Consider the following 23,095-nt stretch of genomic DNA (forward strand, 5'->3'; position numbering starts at 1 on the left):
GGCCCAATCTCCGCACCCTTGACCCATGGTAACGAACACATCTTCACATGCATCGACACAGCGAGCCGGTATCTCGTCACATACTACCTACGACGCCGACAGGAAGTCAACACAATAATTCCACAACTATTAAAAACACTCGCCACCCAAAACAAACTCCCTCTCGCATACAGAACGGACAACGCCAAGGAATTTACATCGTCACATGCCAAGGCCACGTACAGTGCGCACGGCATACAGCACATCACAAACACGCCCCATCAACTGCAAGAGAACTCAATAGCGGAGCGGATCAATAAGACGCTCTTCACAAATGCGCGCGCCGCATTACATCACGCAGCCCTCCCACCATATTTCTGGGAAGATGCCGTACGAGATGTAGCCTTCAAATACAACATCATGCGGCACAGCGCCACAGAACAAAGTCCATGAACACTCTGGCACGGACGCCCAGCCCACATGACCCGCATCTTCGCATTCCGGCAAATCGGCACCGCTCCCATACACGCACTCAAAACAAAACTACAAGGGCGCAGCGAACCCGCAAGATATATGTATCCCATATCGGAAACCCACGTCATGACCCTCACCAAACGCAACCCCCGATACCGCATCATCAGGGCGATCGACTTCAGACCATACGCCAGGCACCAGGACCTCAAGCACACGTCCAAAAAAGCATTCAAAGTCACACCCTCTCGGCACAAAACGCGTCAGAGAACGCGCACACCACCACGACACAACGCACCGCCCAGCACAGTCGACGCCACCACAACTGCACCCGGGCACGTACACGCAGCGCGCCAATACCCTGACGCCCAACAATGGGCAGCAGCACACAACAACGAGTTAGAAACTCTAGACAAACAGCGCACTATCAAATGGATCCCAGCGACAAAAGTGCCGCCGATGAGACGCTCATCCCATTAACAATGACATACCGGTACAAGCGCACACAGGAAGGCAAAATCGCCAGACTCAAAGCCCGTTGCTCCATACGAGGCGACCGCATGAAGGCAGGACAGCACTTCGATCCAAAGAAAACATCCACATTCATGGCCGAAAAGACATCAGTACGCACCTTACTCGCAATCGCAGCAGCAAACCAATGGCCCGTACAATACATGGACATCACCGCAGCATACCTCCATGAGTTCCCCGTCTACGTTCGCCAGCACCCACGATTTGACGGCTCAATGAAACATGCCCACCAAGCGGGACAGCTTCTCGGCAACCTCTACGGAGGCCGTTCAGCAGGACATCGCTACACATCCGGACTGCAAAAACACCTTAAATCGCACGGCCACCTCCAATGCGACAGTGACCCCTGCCTGTTAACCAGCGTCAAGGCCAACAGCACGCTCTCGTCACTGTCGGCATGGACGATTTTTTAGTCACCGCGTCGTGTAGTATAACGACCGGTGTGTGCGCGGGGAGGTTATTAACCGTGCGGCCGTGCACGGTGCACACGTGGGCGGGTGTGCCCACGTGTAGGGAGCGCACGCGTTGACCAACTGTCCGTGGCGTGGCACACGTGTACAGTAGCACAGGTGTCGTCCGTGCGGTAGTCTACGCGTGTTACGTGTGCGCGATAGCACACGTGTCGTCCGTGCCGTAGTCTGTAAGCAACACGCGTGTACAGTAGTGCACACGTGTAGCTGCAGCGTCCGCGCGGTAGTAGTAATTATGGCGCTAGTCTTTTAATTGTGTACAATACCCGGCACGCACTAGGCGGCAGGTACTGTACTACTGTACTAGGACAGGTGTCCGAGGCGTCCCCCTGCGGGGTTATGACCGTCTCAGCATCGTGCATACGTTATGCGTTGTACATACACACATACATACAGTCCCGTATGCACTGCACCCGCCTGAGCATCGTACTGTACATACGTTATGTGTTGTGCATAGTATGCAGCACTGTATACACACAGTGCTGCCTCCCGTGCCACCCCGCGTTGATAATGTAAAGGGGGGTGCGCTAATTGTCGAACGCACGGCAATTGCCGAACGTATATTTTAAAAACTTTTGACGCTTTTTTGCTCAGCCCGAGTGAGATGTATGTCTTGAGATGCTGTTTACAGAAAAAGGGCCTGATGAAGTCTATTTTTGGCGCGCTCGACCGAAACCGCGCATCTCAATTCATGTATAGTGCGCCTTTTCAACTCCAAAACGTGCAAATTCATGCAATTGTACTACTAGAAGAGGATCTGAAGTATACGCCTGCACATCCCTTCTCCCTATTCCCAAACCCACATTTCTGAATGCTGCTTACGTCGTGGGGACCAACGCTCGGAGACCAGCTGCTGCATATCCAGCGTGTAGGATCGCAGGTGCTGTTGAGGCAGTGAAGTCTGGGATGACATACCGGCGTGAAGCATCAACATTCTTCGTTCCCATTGCATCTCTTCATGCCATTGTGACCAATCCAAACAGACCGATTCAGAAGCCTGGAAGGCAAAGAGCACTCCGAGACGAAGAAGAGAAGTTGGTAGTTGACTTTCTTGTCCCTTTTGCCGAACGCGGTGTACCGCTGAGTCAGCAGCATTTGCATGAGGCGGTTGAAATAATTGTAGGCCGAACGCCACCATCTCGCCGTCTACTTCTTCCGTTCTCTAATTCCTCTCCTTTTCTGCGCTCGTTTCGTCTTCGGCATTCCAACTCCATACAGTTTGCAAAACCTATCCGTCAAGACGCCAATCGATTCTCAGGCGTAAACAGTACTGTACTCACCTCACATTTCGTAACTCCCGAGAAGCTCATCGCGGAGCATTCTCTAGATACATCACGCATTTTCAACCTGGATGAGACAGGTGTCAGTCCTGAGAAGGATATCACCGGAATTATATCTTAAAGATATATGTCGCGTAGTGACAGCCACGATTGCAAACTTCCTATTCTTAAGAAGCTGGACCGTATTACCATGATGCCCGTCATTTGCGCAAAGGGTGAGGCGGGACCTCCTTTGTTTGTGTTTAAAGGTTCGCGCCTGCTGTTCCAGATAGTAGTCCATGATGGAGTGGAAGTAGAAGAAACACCTGCATCCCTCTTGCCACCAGGTTCTGTGGTCGCGGTACGGGAAGAAACTGGAGGAGTAGATTCTGTCAACTTCAAGAACTGGGCGGTCTGGTTTGTGGACTATGTGAAAGGACGGACATCAACAAGCAAAGTGTTACTCATTTTTGATGGGTATCGTGCCCACCTGTCCTTAGATGTACTAGATATACTACTGGAGGGAAATGTAGTAGTTTATGCGCTTCCTGCTCACACGTCAGAAAAGACCCAACCTTTGGATGTTGTTCAGTTTGAGGCATTTAAGGGTTCCCTCAACCGCATTTTCAGTGGCACAGCCCAAACTACCAACAAAGCTTGGGATATATTTGACGTTTGTGCCCTGCTACGAGAGGCCTACATTAGTTCATTCAACTCGACGAATATTATGGCTTCTTTCAGACGGTGTAAGGTATGGTCCTGCGATGCTATGAGATTATTAGGTGTTCCACGTCCCACTAATGATACGCAGAGCCAAGAGCTGTGCTCGGTGGAGCAGTTAGTATAATTGCTTGAGGAACGACGTTCTGCTCTTCGCTGAAGAATACTGGGTGATACGGCAACCATTCTACTAAATGGATTTGTCGATACGACACAAGGGTGTGTCATGACGGCTCCGCATGTGAAGGACTTGGTGCGAAAGAAACAAATCGCTACACTACGAAAGATGGAAGCTGTGGCGCGCCGCGCAGAGTAGCAGAAAGTGAAGGACACGCGTAGTCGGGCATTGGTAGCTTTATTCTCGAAACAAGTTCGATCAGACAGAATGAGACGCTGTGTGGAGCTGGCAGGGTTGCCGGAAGCCCCGTTTGTGGCTGGCGCGCGCAGTATGGTGGAGCGTAGGGCAGCCGCCAAGCTGCGTGCCAGAACGCGAGCTTCCGGTTGTCCTTAGAAGCGTCTTGGAGATGAGATGAGGGAATTTTTGACTGGTTGATTGGTGACGTGGCGAAGTCCTAAACATCAGAAATTGAGGTGTTTTTAGGGCCAACTTTCTGATTGTGTTCGATCTTTAGCAACATAAAGGCTCTCCTTTTTTTCATTGGCGCTGGCATCGCTTTGTCGAGCTGTGCGAAAACTGGTCCGTTTTATACACCCATATTCTGGTTCAACATAGAGGACAAAGCGGGCTTTTTATTGCTCTAAAATTCATTCGCATTGGAGGTAGAAAACCTACGGGAGGGTGTGTTTTCTCGAAATCGTTTTCTCGAAATCGTGCGACAATTAGCGCACCCCCCTGTACGTCACGCCGCCTTTCGTCATCATCCTCCGCCCTCCGCTCCGCATTCCCTCACCGCCCTCAGAGCCTTCCCGCCCGGGCTAATCCTCCGGCTTTTCCAACGTGCCCTTATCGCCTGCCCGCGCGTCTGCTGCGACTGCCCGCCGCCTTACACTGTCATGCCTCGCACCAGTCGCCTCGTTGCCGCGGGGGAGCGGGGATCGAGATCCGGACCGGGATCCGCGTCAGGTTTGCAACGTGCCTCATGATGGCGCGGCGCGTATGCGGCCGCCCGGCGGGGGTGCGCGATCAGCACGCGCGCCCGGCCACCTGGTGGTGTGATGCGGGAGGCACGGAAGACGGCGTGGATGCGCGGCGTGGAGCGCGAGAACGAGCGGCTGGTGTGGCGGACGAGGGCGCTCGCGGAGAGGGTGCAGGTGGAAGGAGGTTGTCGGATGGCAGAAACTTGGCAGGCCGCTGCTTGTTGGCAGCACGAAGGAGGTGGGGCAGAAAGGAGGAGGGGAACGGCAGCGAAACAGTGTCTGCACGTCGTGAAGAGTACCCAAGGGTACTGTACATAGAAGGCCAAGTTTATGGTAAACTTGAATGTTATGGTCTCGTTTGCCTTTTTTCTTCTCACACGTGTGCACCTGTGCGACCTGTGCACGTGTATCAATATCCTCTCAACTTTGAGACTCGCGCCCTGCCTTGAGCCGGTCGGCAACGCTTGCTCTAATCAACACACCCTTGATTTCACCAATACAACTACCTCTACATCTTTTCTCGCACGCGACTGACGCATTTGATGGCAGGGTGCCTGCACGTTATTGCTCAAGATATTATAGTGAGCACAAGAGCTCACTTGACTGCTGAGAGACAGCGATATCCCTTCACTCGTCAGTTAACCTCCATGTTGAATCCGTGGGCACCAAACCCACGTGGGTCATTGGGTCACAATATCTTCTGCGTGCCGGGAGGGAGCGAGGTGGCGCCTCTGTCGCTTCTGTCTGAATACTTGACGTTGCTGTGATTGTTTCTCAGTCGTCCGTCTGCGTAGAGGAAAGGCCTTTGCCATGGAACACTTATTACACGTCAAGTCTGCTTGCATCCCTCTAGAGTTGTTTACTGAGTGTTGAAAGGGAAGCAGGTCGATACTTCATACTGACGCATACATGGACTGCAACATCCATCAAGCAAGCTCCTCACGCATTCATAACGAAACAAAAAACCCTCCCCACTACAGTACCACCGCGCACAGTTGCAACGCAGTACTAATGTCCCGGGCACCAAGCGTCTATCGCTTTCCGAATTTACACCATTAGCTTCATGATAGCAACCAGATGACCCACCCTTGCTACTGCGACCCCGTGATCGTGGTCTATCTGCAAGTCTCCTGGATTGTCCAACTGTGCAAGACAGCCTCAGACCCATCCTCTCGCCTTTGCACAATTCCTCCCTTCCTTGAAATTATTTGTGCTGCTCGTCCTGCGCGAGAAGCAGTACCCATGTCTTCCGTCCTCAGGAAACCGACTCTTGATTTCCCCGAAATCCTCTACCCTCCCGATATAAAGTGTGATCCCTCTCTCCACGTCCCACACCCTCACACTCATGTCATACGATCCAGATACCACACGTCTTCCGTCCCTACTACTCGCCGTAGGTTGTGGGCAAAAAGACAGTCAAAAAGTCTGTCTTGGTGTGAACAAACGGGAAAGCGGAGGTCTCTTGTATTGTCGTGGTTGTTCTCTGAACTTTGACTTGAACCTCTTACTCGGCATACTTATAGTACTATAGCAGCTTTTCAAAACCTACCAAACACACAAGCTACTTCCCTAGGTATGATGTAGAAAGCACGGTAGGAGAAGCACAAATCCTACACATAGAAAACGCGTGAGATGGTGAGTTGTCTCACTATCTCTTCAAACAGGCAGGCTCTGCAGCAAAGAGGATAGTTTCTAGCTCAGCCGATGTTTCGTTTCGGGTGAATGTGGACAGTTGTATACATGCAAATAAAAAAAACGTCGATGAACAAATGCGGAGAGACTGGGTGCGATCCGATAGTCACCGCCCCTCGCTTCGGGATGACCGGGATGACAAATCCGATACGGTGCCCCCTTGTCCTCGTGCATATGGCAAGCCAGTCACACGCGGACGCGAACCGGGAGGGCGTGGGCGCCGAAGCAGCGAGACGACAACGTGCCTTCGACCTCATGGCTGTTATCATGAGCCCTCTTTCCAGTGCGACGTGCATGTGAGGTGCGGCATGATGAGGGCAGCAAAAAAAGGAGGTGGGTGGTGCTCTCGGGGCGGCAAACGGCGGGACGGGGACTGCGAGAGGTGTGCACAGCTGGGCGCCGTAACTTTCTCGGCGGATAGGTACAAGCCCGTTTGATATGCAACGGGCAACGGGGTGGACGAGGGGGGACAGTTAGAATCGGAGTTCAGTTGCATCTGGGGGCCATCCTGTCTCGCCTTGTCCAATCATGTTGCAGGAAACGGGGAATGAACAAATGAGGTTGACGCTGCCAGAAACCGGCGCTTGAACGAGACGCTATTGGACGACCGCTGGTTGTACAGTTGAAATGTGGCAATAAACACTCTGTATGGCACTTTCGGAAAGCCTACTAACTGCGACAAGTGTTTCGTGAGAAACATATTTTCTAGGCTTGAAGCCCCTATGATACCCTGTGATAAAGAAAAAGAAAAGGCTTGAAGCAACTTGCTCGGATTTCATGCGCCGCAAACTACGATCGCAGTCGAGAGAAGAGTCGAGAACGATCGATAATCGAGGCCGATATCGCCACTAGCGGGAAAAGTGTGGGTATTTCGAAATATTTTGCTTTTTCATAAACGACAACAGTGCGGAGTCACGAAGAGTAATGATTATGAGCTCAAAAGTAATTGAAATTGTACCTCCACGCGGATAACAGTGGCTATCCTTTCGGGCGATTTAATCGCTCGGCTAAAAGCTAACGGTAAGCGCCTCTGGGCCTAGAATCATTACAGTAGGTGATACAGCTTAAGTTCTAAAGGTTCATGCAAGGACAAGGGACAGGGGATGTGAATCTATGCTACATTATTACGGCAAGACCGACCTTGAAGACCGACCTTGAAGGGGAGTGCATTCGACTTCTCAATCTGACAGGCAAGAGCAAGTCAGAAAGCAGACTCACAATGCTTCTGCCATGCAATAATTGCACTCTCTTCTACAGTTAATTGAAGACCAAACTTCATGATCGGCTTGCATTGCTGTTGTACACTTGTATAGCTGTACAACTGTGCAACTCATGATTGATACACACGCCGACGGAACGAAGCAACCCTGTCCACCTACCTGTACATCCTCTTCAACCGCGGCCACGCCTGTCGCCCACCCCGCCCGTCGCTGTCAAACCCGCCGTCGTTCTTGCGACACGTGCACTAGGCCCCCCCCTTGTCCATCAGCCGCAGGTCGTCTGCACACTTGAGTCGAGCCAGTACATTGGGCGCCAAGGTCCCTCCGTGCTCGGCGCGATCATGCCTGCGACATCCGTGAACGTCGCCGTTGGGGAGGCCGCGAGCACAAAAGCGCACCTGAGAAACGCACATGTCCTTTCAATTCCCATCCTTTCAATTCCCAGCTAACCTCCACCCCGAATCCGTGCGCACCGTGCGTGCACACCTGGCTCAATGCATCACAATACCTTCAGCTGCCAGCCTACGGCGTGGCATCTCTGTCGCTTCTGTCCGACGCTCGATGCCGCCGTGAACGTTTCTTAGTCCCCTGTCTGCGTGGAGGACCAGCCATCGCCATGAAACACTTAATACACGTCAGGTCCGCTCGCATCCCTACACTTGTCTACTGAGTGATGAAGGGAAGCACGTCGCTAGTTCATACTGTACATACACATCCAGGCACTGCAACGTCCGTCAATCAACTTCTCACGCATTCACTCAACACAAAAAGACCAGATACCACACGTCTTCCGTCCCCACTCATCGCAACGCAATACACAATACCCGTGTGTCCAACTAACGCCTCCCCGACTTGTGCTCCCGTCTCCACATCCCACACCCGCACGCTCATGTCTGCCGATCCAGATACCACACGTCTTCCGTCCCCACTCATCGCAACGCTCCACACCTCGCCCGTGTGTCCAACTAACGCCTCCCCGACTTGTGCTCCCGTCTCCACGTCCCACACTCGCACGCTCTCGTCATACGATCCAGATACCACACGTCTTCCGTCCCCACTAATCGCAACGCTATCCACCTCATCCGTGTGTCCAACCAACGCCTCCCCGACTTGTGCTCCCGTCTCCACATCCCACACCCGCACGCTCGTGTCCCACGATCCAGATACCACACGTCTTCCGTCCCCACTAATCGCAACGCTATTCACCATACCCGTATGTCCAACCAACGCGTCCCCGACTTGTGCTCCCGTCTCCACGTCCCACACCCGCACGCTCTTGTCGAACGATCCAGATACCACACGTTTTCCGTCCCCACTCATCGCAACGCAAAACACCGAACTCGTGTGTCCAACTAACGCCTCCCCAACTTGTGCTCCCCTCTCCACGTCCCACACCCGCACGCTGTCGACCATCGATCCAGATACCACACGTCTTCCGTCCCCACTCATCGCAACGCTCCACACATCACTCGTGTGTCCAACTAACGCCTCCCCGACTTGTGCTCCCGTCTCCACGTCCCACACTCGCACGCTCTTGTCAAACGATCCAGATGCCACACGTCTTCCGTCCCCACTCATCGCCACGCTACACACCCAATCCGTGTGTCCAACTAACGCGTCCCCGACCTGTGCTCCCGTCTCCACGTCCCACACCCGCACCCTCTTGTCAGCCGATCCAGATACCACACGTCTTCCGTCCCCACTCATCGCAACGCAAAGCACCGAACTCGTGTGTCCAACTAACGCCTTCCCGACTTGTGCTCCCGTCTCCACATCCCACACCCGCACGCTCCTGTCCTCCGATCCTGATACCACACGTCTTCCGTCCCCACTCATCGCAACGCTATTCATATCCCTCGTGTGTCCAACTAACGCCTCCCCGACTTGTGCTCCCGTCTCCACATCCCACACCCGCACGCTCATGTCCTCCGATCCAGATACCACACGTCTTCCGTCCCCACTCATCGCAACGCAAGCCACTTTCGACCTATGACCGTGGAAACTCCTCAATACTTTCTTCTCTGACGTACTCCACAGCCTTAACGTTCCGTCTTCATATCCCACAACAACATACCCCTTCCTCTCACAGAAAGTTGCGCGCGTAGCTCTCGTCATGCTCCGTTTTTTTCTAGTCACTTCGGAGGTTACACTTCTTGCTTCAACGTCCCCTGGGCTCTGGCTCTCCGTTTCGAACTCGCCTTGTAATCGAACCATCTTCGTCTCCTTCTCAGCAGATTGCCTGAAAACTGTTACTTCTGCCCCGGACTCCTTCACCTGACATCCATACACTTCACCACTGGAATCCATGCCCACTTGAATTACACCTCTCGCATATGGCAGAACGATCTGCTCCACCAACCTTCCATCGGCTCGCGCTACACACTCACTCACAGGCCGCACCCACGGCCGTGGTGCGTATCTCTTGATTTCCTCGAGTATCCTTTGCACGCTACCTAATTCTGATGCCTTGTGCTTGATTCTTCCGTACAGTTGAAAGTAAATCCCGGCACTACTTTCACCACAAAACAGTACACTCAGTCGCGCAGCTCTCATCATCAATTCCATCGCAGACACCGAATCTTCTTCTCCCGTATCCCTTAAAAGGCTCTCGCTTCCTCCCCTGTTCCTCAAAACGCTACTTAGATCCTTTACAGCTTCCTCGTATTGCCACACACTTCCTCTCTGTATCACTGTCTTCACCCATCGCGCTTTCAAAAATAGATTCTTCAGCTCCTCTGCACACCCGCCCTGTCTCAGAACGCGATATATGTTCTCGAAAACATACTTCTCTCTTGCATCCTTGCTCTCTCTGCCCTCGCTCTCAGTTATAGCAAGCAGTCCTCTTCCCTGCTTGCATACATCTGCCAACTTCTTATACCAGACCATTACACTTTCTTCCTTCTGCGCCTCCTGCACCGCAAAATCGTGCGTCAGATCATGCACCCGCAACCCACCACAGCCCTTCTTATACTGCAGTTCCACTAACCCAACCCTTTCCATCTCCTTTGCATACCATTCCGTCTCCACCTCGTCCAGCTCCCACAAATCTCCAACCAAACTCAAAGGTATCCGGTCTTGCTTCTTCATAACGCACAGACTCCGGTGTATCTTTCGAAACGAAAATTCACCAAATGTCTCCCCACTCCTTCCCACATCTGACTCCAGGATATCTAGTGACGTATGCAATGTCCCATCCAACGACGAATATCCGTCCTTCGGACTCTCCCCACGAATCGTGTTACGCCTCTTCATCCTCGAAAGGTACTCCCCCCATGCTTCTGATACTTCTCCCTCCCATCTTTCCCTCATGTACCTCACACTCGTTCCTGCCACATTCAGGGCAAGCGGCAATCCGCCACACATTTCCAGTATTTCACTCACGGCCTCCTTGCATCTCGCATCATCCACTTCCCCTCGATTCGCCTCACTCGCGTGCACTAGCATGTCAACTGCTTCTTTCCCTTCTGTCTCTCTCGGCTCGAAAGCAATCCGCTCCCCAAGCTGACGCAGCTCCCTATCCCTCGTGGAGTACAGTAGTTTGCTCCTCCTTTCCCCGCTGCCCCCCGCAGTGTCAGCGAGAACAGACAACTTTTGAAGGATATTCGCCTCTATATCATTCACCACCCACACATCATCAATGATGAACAGACACACATGACTGCAAAACCACGCTTGTACTTTCACTAACACCCTTTCAAACTCGCTCTGCTCTCGCATTTCCGCAGCCGTCTGCTTGCCACCGGACGCTTCCACAATCAGACACAGTTCCTCAATCACCCGTCCCACGTTTCCATCTTTCCCCAACGACATGAAGTACACTCCTCCCGAAAACTCCGTCTTAATCTCACCGTCGTGTGCGATCGCTCGTAGGGCACATGTCTTCCCGACTCCGCCCTGTCCTACTGCTGTCGCACCTACTTGCTCGTTCCTATCTCTCCGTAGCACAGCCGCTTTTAGAAGCGACTCACACGTGTTCGGGAATCCATCGTTCCCCTTAGAATCAAGCTTCACATATATCGACGCAGGATTACATTCGGTTCTTATTACCGCCTTGAACACATCACCCCTTCCTCCCCTGATCGACTCGACGGCCGCGCTTACTTGTTGAACACCATCGTGAAGGTGCTCCGCTTCTTGCTCGACTGCCGCGCGAGTATCGATGCTCGTGCTGGGTCGTAGAATACGATCGTGAAGGCGGTCGTCTTCTTGCTCCTCACTTTTCTTTTTCACCCACAGAAACACTCGCTCCACAAGATGTGCCCTTGCAAGAGGGCCGAATTCATCTCCCGGCAGGTTTGTTGCCCTGTCGTGATTTTCAATCCCAGTGATACCTGCCAGCTCTTGTAGCTCTCTCTTCACCGTATCCGTGCTCGCTTCGCGCTGTCGTTCCACGCTAAAAAACTTCTCAACTTCAAAAATATTATTTCCTTCATCATCCCGGTACCGATCGGGCTCCAACTCGGGCTCCAACTCTCTGCATTCCCGAATACTTAATCTGTAAAACACCGGAATCAATATCGGTGGTCGCATCCCACTCCGTCGGCGTAGGAAGCAACGCAGTTCCCTCATCGTCCACTTTCGAGCCGCAAACTCGGGAGAAAGTATGAAAACACCGACCTTCGCAGACTCCATAGCCTTCGTCATTTCATCCCCTCCGCAGTCTCCGGGCTCCATCGAGGTTTTGTCGAGGAAGCAATTTAAACCTTGAGCTTGCAATTTCTCGGAAAGAGGACGTGCGATGTGTAGCTTGTCCGGGCCAGCATGGCTTATGAACACATCGGGAGACTGTATCTTTCGCCGTTTTCTACTTGGTCCCGCCTCTTGCTGGAAGCTTTCCTGCATTTTTTTGTGAATAGCTAAAGACAAGTTGGTGAGGTGCGGAGTGTGTTAGGAGTGTGTTATGCGTGAGAACGGCAGCGGCTGTTAGAAAAACAGGGACGCGAAGGTTGAAGGCCGCGTTCAGCGCGCGGCACTCTTGTCGTTGTCGACGAAAGCGGAAACAGTGGCGACGGTCGTGTGCGTGCGTGTGGGTAGGGTGAGCTGATGTGCTTTGGCTTGTTCTTTCGTGAATGAATGTTCGTGTGATTCCAGCGAGGAAAGACGCACTAATCGTAAAGCATGAAAAGAATCATGAAACGTTGATTTACGTATTGTTGTTGTTCGGTCGAAGGGGGTTGGTGGTGTTTTCTGGGAAAGTGGGGTGTTGAGTCTCGCCGTAGAGTCCGGTGTGTCCGATCTGTCGACACTCGGCCACCTTCCACGCTTTGATTTCCTCCCCATCTCCCTTCTAGAAGCATCCACGCATCCGGCCCGGATTTCCGAGACCGTCTGCGCGCGCTTCCCTAAAATTCATATAAAATCTCCCACTACAGTATAACATCTCACACTACAGTACTGCAAAATGTAATTTTGCACTAAAATTCCCTCACAACTGTGTTGACGTCACACCAAACCAACAATTGGAGGAAAGCATAACGTTTACAGTGTAAACGTGTAAACTTTACAAAGCCATGTTGAGCGCAATCTCTTGTCTGTAATTTGGATGTAATTTAGCAAAAGTCAACAGTCCAATGAAATGGCTCTATGACCCCCACCATCGCTCGATTGTTGGCTGATGATGATTTAGGGTACGTACCATTGTAGAATTAATGATTAATCACTATTCTACCGACGACGGCGCAGCGGAGCGGCGCGCACCAGAGTTTGCTCTAGCTGACATAAAGTGGGGTGACCGGGTCACTGTAGACGCGACGAGACCCGAGGGAGGAGGAGACAATTCCCCGGATATCCCTGCTTGCCTTTTATTGCTCTGGTTGACATAAAATTGGGGTAACCGGGTTACTGTAAACCCCCGATCGAGACACCACACGTCTTCCTTCTCCCCTCATCGCAACGCAACCCACTACAGTACCGACCTATGACCGTGGAAACTTCTCAATACTTTCCTCTCCGACGTACTCCACAGCTTCAACGTCCCGTCTTCACATCCCAAAACAACGCACCCCTTGCTCTCACAGAAAGTTGCGCATGTAGCTCTCGTCACACTCGGGTTTCTGCAGTCACTTCGGAGGTTGCCCTTCTTGCTTCAAGGTCCCCTGCGCTCTGGCTCTCCGTTTCTAACTCGCCTCCTAATCGAACCGTCTTCGTCACCTTCTCAGCACATTGCGTGAAAACTGTTACTTTTGCCCCGGACGACCTCAACTGACATCCATACACTTCACCGCTGGAATCCATGTCCACTTAAATTTCACTACTCGCATATGGCAGAACAATCTGCTCCACCAACCTTCCATCGGCTCGCGCTACACACTCACTCACAGGCTGCACCCACGGCCGTGGTGCGTATCTCTCGATTTCCTCCAGCATCTTTCGTACAAAACCTGAATCCCGTGCCTTGTGCTTCACTCACCCATACAGCTGAAAGTAAATCCCGGCACTGTTTTCACCACATAATCGTACACTCAGTCGCGCAGCCCGCATCATTAAAATCATTGCATCCACTGCGTCCTCATCGACCCGTCCCCTTCCCGCCTTCCCGCTTCCTCTTTTCCTGTTCAAGTCTCTACTCAATCTCTTTGAAGCTTCTTCGTATTGCCAAACCCCGCCTCTCCTCTCTGTACTACTTTCTTCACCCATCGCGCACTCAAAAATAGTCTCTTCAGCTCGTCTACACACCCACCCTATCCCAGAACACGGTATATGTTTCTCGAAAACGTACTCCTATCCTGCGCTCTCGCCCTCTCCCAGAACATACTGGATCGATGTTCGTGGCTTGTGCACTAAATGTGCACTGAAAGGTATGTCCCTAACCCAGGTGTCATACAAGTAGCATGCGTGCGGGAGCACAGCGCGCATCAGGGTGCGATTCAAAACCAGTGCACATCACCGGGAGGCGGGGGAGGCGGGGGACCGTCAAGTTCTGCATCGTTCGTGATGCATTCAGTTTCAATGCATTCAGTTTCAATAACAGTACGGTAGGTACAAGGTCAAGCGGACTTCAATGTAGGCCACCAGGTTTGAAATGGACATGAGATTACCCGAAAACCGCAGCTATCATTCCACTCTGAGAAATTTGTCTCTCCGTATCTCTGGGCCTTAAAAGCATACCTCTCTATCGATTTGGAGGATGGTTGAGAGTTGTGACGTGCGCAGTTGGTATCTGGACATGCTGGACAATGGACAATGTGCAATCGTGGACAAAAGCGCATCGTGTCTCGGACAAGAGCAGAAACATTGTACGGCACACTTTGTCACTCCACTGTGAAGTGCCGCACGAAAACGCCCAACCGTGGCGACCGTGTTAACTGTTGCATATAGCTATACCCAAACATCGCAATTAGTCTGGGCTAGACTATAAAAAGTCAAGGATATATTTTCACCCTCACACGTAATAATGCGGACTGCACTAATATGTGTACCCGCACTATATGCATCACAACCTAAGATAGAGTAGACCAGACTAATTTTCAATGAACATATTAGTGGAGACTACACTATTTTGATAAACACGCTATTGTCCAATCATAACCAGTCCATGTTAGCATATCGACACATTTTACTCATCATCAACATCAACAACGGGAGCGCCATCGAAGTAATTTCTATACTTCTGCACTATCTCTTGCAATTTTGGAAACAGCTGGGATTCTTCCCATTGTCCGTTGATATTACAAGCAAGACCGGTGCGGATCATAGCCTTTCGGGCGTACCTCACTCCATCTGCATCACGCATCGCATTTACGTCCCTCACAACGGCTGCGGCCAAAGTCAAATAGTAATGTTTTCCCGGGTTAGGAATTTTCCCGGAAGCCGCCGCGAACCCATTTCGCATAATTACGTCCATCTTATATCTATCGCATCGTCCACGCCATGCGTCCTTTAATTTTTGGATGACAAAGGAATCCGCCGGCTGAATCAAATCTGTGGCGTTAGGCGGAAAAAAGCGTAGTTCCGTGTTACACGCTTGCAACGCCTGCTCCAAATTTTCCGACATCCCATGCCCCCCACAATTGTCAACAAACAAAATACGTTTCCGCCCATGCGGCAAACATTTGAAAACCTTGCTCTCTGCCAAATATTGCGGAAAAACCGTCTTGTCCATCCACCCTTTCGGGCCTGAACGATACGATACCCCTTGCACATTGTCTGGGACCCCCTGTATCGGATAACTTCTATTGGTATTCTGAAAAACCATAAATGGCGCTTCAATAACAGCATCCCTTCCACCAGAGATCCTAACCATCATCGTCATTCCCTCAGACCCCGAAACCACGTCCGAATACTTCACTTCAGCTTCGCCACATTTTCCCAATGTCCTGTGATTATCCAAATTAATCAGAAAGTGCGTTTCGTCCGCATTACACACGTCATTTTCGTCCATTGCTCCAGAACGAAATGCACGAGCAACCATCCCAAGGTGGTACGCCACCTCCCTCTCAATATGGGATTGTTTGGCCGGCGATACCATGAGCTTCCCAGTTTGGGCCCTACTGACGATTTGGAAACGGTTCATGAATGCCTGTATCCAGCGGGGCGATATTAATTCAATAATTAATTTGTTCGATTTTAAATCTTTCAGATTGGCATGATACACCGCATTACGAGATTCACGGACCAGGTGAATTGCCAAATGACGGAGAAGTTTTGCGTTGAACTTCAGGCCGGACTTCCTCAGACGCTCAAACTCCTCGAGTAAGTCTGTATGCATTCCAATTACCCAACCCGCCCGTTTCCTTCCTCGACAGGCACAGGCCTTGATGTAGACACGTTTCATGCCCGCGTGCGTGACGCGCGTAATCGAAAAGGGTATTCCGCGGTTGTTTGTCCCTCTTTGGTACTTCATCAGGGCTTCCCGGGTTTTCCACAGCCTACTCGCTTTTCCATTGTTCGCTTTCTCTGATCCCCGAAAAAGTGCTGGGAAGTTGCGAACAGCTCGGGATGCCATGTGTTTGTCACCGTCTGTACGCGACGCTTCCACCATCCACGTTACGATCTTGACACGCTGTGAATGAGTAAGCACATTCTGAAGTGCCCGCTTCTGCGGTTTTTTGAGCTGAGGGGGTAGGGAAAGTGAATCTGATGGCGTGTCCAAGGGAGGTGTGGGGGAAGGATGCACCGTTGTACTGCTGTGGTGCGGTTCTGTCCGGGAGGGGGGCAGATGGGAGGTGTTCGATGAGGCAGTTGCCACTGCTCGCTGCAGGGAGCGCACGATGGGGGAGGCCGAGTACATTTCGGTGCGCCTCACTGAGAGATTTGGTGAATGCATGGGGAGGAATTCCATATCTTGGTGTTAAAGCTCCTTTTATAGAGGTTTCTGGCAGCCGAACTGGACGGGAAAAACGTACTGGGTGGCTTTAAAGGCGGGGTGATGGTGTTACAATTTCCCGCGCATTGCGCTTCCCGCCTAATAATTGCAGTAGTTACCGTCGGGCGCGCATTCCGGTGCGCGAGAGTCTGTTTGCTCTATGCCTTTCCTGTCTTTTTGGCGCATCCAGACTAATATGTGTGTAATATCAAATAGTATAGTCCACAGTAATTTTGTTTACGAGCAAGGACAGCTCGCAGAAGTTAGTATGGTCTACGCTAATATGTGTATTCACACTAATTTTCCACCCAGACTAATTGCGATGTTTGGTGTACTGCATACGCATTTCCTGATCCATGTGGTACAGTACAGTGAACCCTCGATATCTGAATATGGATGGTTGCTTCCTTCCGCATTCAATTAAAGTGCATATTCAGTTTCCAAGGATGTTTCATATACAGCCCAAATATGTAACAATCCCATAAGTTTTAACCAAAATATTGAGTAATGCGGATCTGCTTGGCTTGGTTTGCGCGTTCGAGGTGTGTCCATTTTCGATTGCCCAGGAAAACTGGAAATTGAACCATATTTATAATGAGTAAAGTTATCATAGCTCAGTTTTGTCTCATAGAATGCTCTTGTATGAGGCCTGTTATGATTAAGATGTGCTTGTGGTATTCAGTTAGGCCGTATTCATGAATACCTCATATGTGACCTGCAATCTGTGAAGGCTCTCCAGTGCGGATCCAACAAATGCCCCAGGTGGGGGTTACTACTGTTCGAGAATGGAACTTTGATTTAATATCTTATGAGGATACCAGGCACCTCGGAGGTGCAAGACAGGTGTCCAAGAGGGACACTCAGATGTAATGCTACCGCTACCGTAGTTATCAATAAAAGAGCTCACGAGACTCTCTTACCCAGGAGGGGGAGAGAGGGGCAGAGTTTTACTTGCATGATAGCATCGCAAGAGTACCAAATAGAACTGACGAAATACGTTTATCATGTCTGATGAGCGAGACCCTGTGACAAAGTTGCTCAAGCTCACGGGATCTTCAGACTTCATCCATTGGCGACGTCGTACTTATGCCTTTATCCGCAGGAACGACATCGAACTGTTAGGGTTTACTGCAGAACCCAATGAAACTTCCGCGGCCGTCCGCAAGAAATGGCTCGAGAAAATGATCAAGGCAAAGACAGCTATCATCCTCAGTCTGGGGACAGGCCCGCTAGCCCAAGTCAGCCATTTGGTCGACAACGATGAAAATACGGCTAAAGAATTTTGGGATGCTCTGTCGAGTCTTTACACGACCTCCAACACCCAAGTCGTTATCAATCTTCAAAGTGAGCTGGACCAACTCCGCTTCAGAGAAAATGAGAATTGGGAGAAGCACGTTGAAAAGTTCAATGAAATACTTGGAAAGCTGGCTTCCCACGACGCACCTGTTACAGCTCAAGAAAAAGCATCCAAGTTGATCAAGACTCTACCTGAATCTTTTGCTCCTTTGGCAATGTTTTCAGAGGCGAGTGAAATTTCATACGATAAGCTAATCGTTGTTGTTGCAGGTGAGCTTTCTCGTCGCACCAATATCAAAGCATCATCATCGCGTGCAACTGCTACACCAAGAGCCGATCTTGCTCACATGGACTACAAGGGACATATTGGGAAGAAGAAAGCAAAGAACAACAAGTGTTTCGTATGTGGTCGCACTGGCCATTATGCGAAAGAGTGTTGGTTTCGTAAGGACAATGATAACGGTTTTCGCGGCCGAAGTACCTATAATAGCGTTGGACGTGGTCGTTTTAACCCTCGAAGAAGTTTTCGTGGGGGATGTGGACGAGGCTTTGGACGAGGCTTAGGGCGTGGCCATCACTCTCCCCAATACCATTTGCAAGGGAACTGGGGTACTGAAAACCAACAATTCCCGAACACCAATACCCCATATGATTCCTCGCAAGGCCGGTTTGAACCAAATGCCAACGTTGCTCAGAACACCCGCATTCATGACCCGCACCCAAGCAACCGACAAGATGGCCAGCCACCGTTTGGATTCATGGCTCAACTTAAGTTCAAGAGCTCCATCGCTCAAATTGGAAATTTAAAGAGCCCACATGCCATCATTGACAGTGGCGGGACACACAACTTTTTCCACAGCAAGAACTCTTTCACGAGTTACAAGAGCATGGATACCACTGACGTCTCCGCTGCTGCGAGAACGTCCATAATAGTTGGCCAGGGTATGGTGAAGCTACCGCTTCGCGGAGGAACGCTTGTGCCGGCTTATCACACCCCTGAGTTTACAACGAACATTCTCTCTGTCGGCCTACTCACCGAGAACTACAACGTCATATTCACCAGCAGCACCCGTGCGCAAAACGGTATAAGCACATGCTTCATCTTGGACAAGAAAAGCGAGAAGACCATATCCCTAGCATCTCTATGGATCAGTATACTGATCCTTCAGCAATTTTTGGGTTTCCCAGATTTTGGCCTATGGATCAGTATACTGATCCGTAGACCCGACTTGAGGAGTGTTTTGAGCACCCCATAAGGGTCCCTTACAGTCTACTTCATAGGTCAAAGCCGGTGTCGACCGAAAGAGCTCATTACCCAGAATCATTCAAGTTTTCAAAAATCAAAAACCGCAAAGTGGAAGCAACAGGACGCCCACTTCCTTGCACAAGAGGCTTAGGACTACCATGTCAACCGTTCTTCCTACATCGCCGCAGCCCGAAGGCGACAACAGGGTTCGCAGCGAGAGGGCTCATGGCCGTGGGAGGGGCCGAGCCCGTGGAAGAGGTCGAGGGCGCGGAAGGGGAGGAGTTCGCGGGGCAGCGCAGAGCTCGCGTGGGAAGTCAGCGGCTGTGCAAGGATGGCGGATAAGTAGTCAAGGTGCGGCCCTGGGTGTCGTTCTCGAGGGCTTCTTCGCGGAGGAAGTGGTTGGGGAGCGGGCGAGGTTGTTTTGGACGAGTGCAATCGCGAAGATGAGGGAGGCAAGGCTTGTACGAGATTTGACGGCAAGCAGAGGAAGCTTTATCACTTATTTGTTGACGACGTACTAAACAAATGCATGGAATGGACAAATGAACACATTGTAATTCATGATCTCCCTGTTGAAAGACTTAATCTATGGGACATGTACCGGTTTCTTTCCGTGGTGCTGCTGTCGCATACAACAGGGCTTAGTCTACAGCAGTCCATTGAAATCTTGAACTGTTTGGTTAAGACGCACCTTTCTTTGGAGAGAATACGTTTTATTGTTAACAACATCAAGGCATACTCTGTGATGGGCCGTGGTACCACTGGAGAGAGCTCTTGGAACTCCCAGAGGGACCAAACAGTGCAACTAGGTGGGTTTGAACAGGCCGCATTTCCACTGTCATGTAGAATGTTTTTTAACTCGCCTTACACAACCTTAACGCTCGACGATGACTTGCACGGGACAAGGGCGAGCGATAATCAGGTCAAAACAATATCTAACCGCAAGGCTAACAAAGAGGGACACTGCGCTGACGCTCTGGCTGATCCCTTCTCGCGGTTAACGCTATTTGTACGATTTCGCCGCCGGGGCCAATCGCAGACTTCTAGCGTGGATGAGCTGCTGTCGATGGTTCTTAAAGACCAGGGATCTCACAGTCACCATGGGGTAATTGTGACAGCCGACAGAGGCTATGGAAAGTTGTCGCTGCTTCGTAGTTTGCTCGCGCATGAAATTGGATCCCTCTTCGTAATGCCGGAGCACCTCCTGCACTGTCACCCATTTGTCGGTAAGTCTTTCCTGCAGATTGGGCGTTTTGATAGGGAGGAGGACGAGGGGGCGATATTGGGGGGGATGATGTGGACGGTGATGGCGGGGAGTTAGACGTTGATGAAGATGTACCAGTAGATGAAGTACAGCAAAACGTTACCCCAATTGCAACCGGCAACTTCACATCTGACCGGCCGAGGAGCTTTATAATTGACGACTCTGTAGACCAGGCCCCTGCGGCGTTCTGGGCCACTAAGCTTCTCAAGGCCACAGGACCAGACGCACCGCCCAGGCAGAGGGTTTCAGCTGTGGCTATTAGAGAAAGAGGCACAACTAAGTTTAGCAAAGTTCTGCGCTTTGCTCACAACCTGCCTTCATCTATGGCTAAGTCAATAGCCACATGGGTTGCGTCACGACGGCCGGAGGCCTGCGGGTCGCTCCTTTTCGGAGCGTGGGCCGACAGAATCTCACCACGGATATGGCCTCTTGAGAATGACTCCTCAACCAAGAGCGCTGTTGCAAGGGAGGTCATGAAGCATTGCCAGATTCTAACGATCGGACAACGTTGCGCGGATTGGTTCGTCATGAGGCAGTTTAGAGTGACAGGAACGCTTGCTGGTCGATTTATAATGTCAGACAGTGCCGTGCGGCAGCTTCTTGGGCTCGCCGTTTGTACTACAGAAGCCCCGCGACCCCAACAGTTGCTCCGCCAATGCACCGAATCGTGGTTTAGTGGATCGCGATCGACTGAGGCGATGATGCGGGGAACTGCAAACGAGAAGGCTGCTTTCTTAGCGCTGGAGGCAAAGCCTTTTGTAAAGGGTTTATTCGAACTTGGAATGGTAGCGCGTAAGGAGGAGTCATGGCTTGCGTGCTTTGCGGACGGAGTCGCAATAATTGACCACACAGTGCTGGGACTGGATGGATTAACGGAGAGCAACGGATTAGGGGGCATCTTGGCCAGTGTTGAAATGAATTCAAGTGTTGCCTCCAGCTCGCTGGACCGGGCGATGGGGATTGCATCAGCAGATCCCATTACGTGCGAGGTTGGCGACGCAACCTTTCGTCAGTACATACCTGAGATTCACATGGGCCAAGTTATACAACAAATACTGGTGCTACGTGTTTGTCTTGCAGTGTATGTATCAGCGTCTGAGACTGATCTTTTATACGTAGTCATCGTGCGGGCGCCGGAGCACGCGTTAAGTGCGTTGGAGATGGCCCTTGCACCAAAGGCAAGAGCTCTGGCCAGCTGGGCTCATGGACCTTCTGATGGCGATCTGGTCCCTCCAAATTTTACGGATGCTCAGACAAAACGTCTATTAGAGGACAAACTTTCATTCTGGAAGGTCATAAACGAAGATATAAAAGAGAGAGGGCCGATGCCTTCTATCAAGGTTTTCAAGCACGGAATACAAAGTCTGTATTCCAAGACTAAGGGGGGTGTCGATGGAACGGCCCAAGCGCGCGCCATTATGCGCTCCTCGACATCATCTCTCCGCTGGGAACAGAAGCTGGTTATTCAAACGCTTAAAACCCTATCCGTGAATGCATTTACGTCATACCGACTGCAGTGCAAGGCTCATCTTCTGGAGTCGCGAGACGTTTATGGTAGCATGAAGAGATTTAGAGACTCCCTCAACTCTGTCCAGTCTCTTGCTGACTTTATCTACGATGAATCAGGCGAGCTTCTTCAACGTGCTGATAGATTGGAGGTCGCGTCAGCAGTTACAGATGTGATGAACTCACCTACAGGGAGCATTACCAAAGCTGATGTGTCACGTCTCAGCTCACTAGCTAAGTCAAGAAAGAGGCGACTGTTGATTTTCTTTAATGGGCAAGACGGTATCAAGCTTAGGATGGGATCTATGCACAAACAGAAACAGGTTCGCGAACATTTTTATTGTTCACTTTGTGGCATTAACAACACATCTCAGGCTTCAGATGTGACCGAAGCGGCAAGCTCTCAGGCAACACCCTCTTTTCGTGGACACCGTTCTTCATTTAAGTGTAACCTTTGCCACGTACACTTATGTGTTCGCATCTACCCTGGATTACAGAAAAGCTGCTGGGAACTTTGGCATTCTCAAGCTAGTTTAGAAGCACGCGAAACGCCCGCCCCTAAATCCCCTAAAACTCATCCAGGTTTCACTCGGGGCGCCCCTGACAGTCAAACCGATGAGGACCCTATTGTGACACCAGTGGTGAGGCCTCGAAAGCGCGTGCGAAGAGCTTCGATTCGAAACGCATGAGCTTTGTTATTGCCGTTGTTCTATTCCCATCGTGGTCTGCACATGTCTTACACTTTGTCTGAGGTCGCAAGTCTTAAACCTATGTCTATTAAGGACCTATGTAAACCTCCCTGATAAATGAAGTGTTCTACCACTTTAAACAGTGCTGGCTGACTGTACTACATGTAGTACACTACCCCACCTTGTGTCCGTCGCAGATTACGTGACGTGCTTGTGGTTTAAGACCTGTTTCATAGGTCGTTGGCAATGCATTGCCAAGAGCCTCAGGGTCGAACGCGGACCAAGCGCAGCACTATAAAGCAGCCATACAGTGCACTTCTTTGCGCAAAAACCACCTTGCTATGGATCAG

The 23,095-nt window shown here is 51.0% G+C and overlaps 3 protein-coding genes; 1 reads left to right on the forward strand and 2 right to left on the reverse strand.

Moving 5' to 3' along the window:
• The first annotated feature begins 5,070 nt into the window (after positions 1–5,070).
• On the forward strand, positions 5,071–5,295 carry CHC_T00006805001 (hypothetical protein). Its single transcript, XM_005710045.1, has one exon. The coding sequence runs from the start codon at positions 5,071–5,073 to the stop codon at positions 5,293–5,295; it is 225 nt and encodes a 74-aa protein (XP_005710102.1).
• An 81-nt stretch (positions 5,296–5,376) lies between these two features.
• Positions 5,377–6,477, reverse strand: CHC_T00006806001 (hypothetical protein). XM_005710046.1 is given in 2 exon segments: positions 5,377–6,225; positions 6,226–6,477. 1 exon segment carries the CDS (start codon positions 6,475–6,477, stop codon positions 6,226–6,228), a length of 252 nt encoding a protein of 83 aa, XP_005710103.1. The 3' UTR covers positions 5,377–6,225.
• Positions 6,478–8,178: 1,701 nt separating this feature from the next.
• Positions 8,179–12,282, reverse strand: CHC_T00008278001 (WD40-repeat containing protein). The gene has a single exon (XM_005710047.1). The coding sequence runs from the start codon at positions 12,280–12,282 to the stop codon at positions 8,179–8,181; it is 4,104 nt and encodes a 1,367-aa protein (XP_005710104.1).
• Positions 12,283–23,095: the final 10,813 nt, after the last annotated feature.

The sequence above is a fragment of the Chondrus crispus genome, genomic scaffold, assembly GCF_000350225.1.
Source record: "Chondrus crispus Stackhouse genomic scaffold, scaffold_51, whole genome shotgun sequence".
NCBI lineage: Eukaryota > Rhodophyta > Florideophyceae > Gigartinales > Gigartinaceae > Chondrus > Chondrus crispus.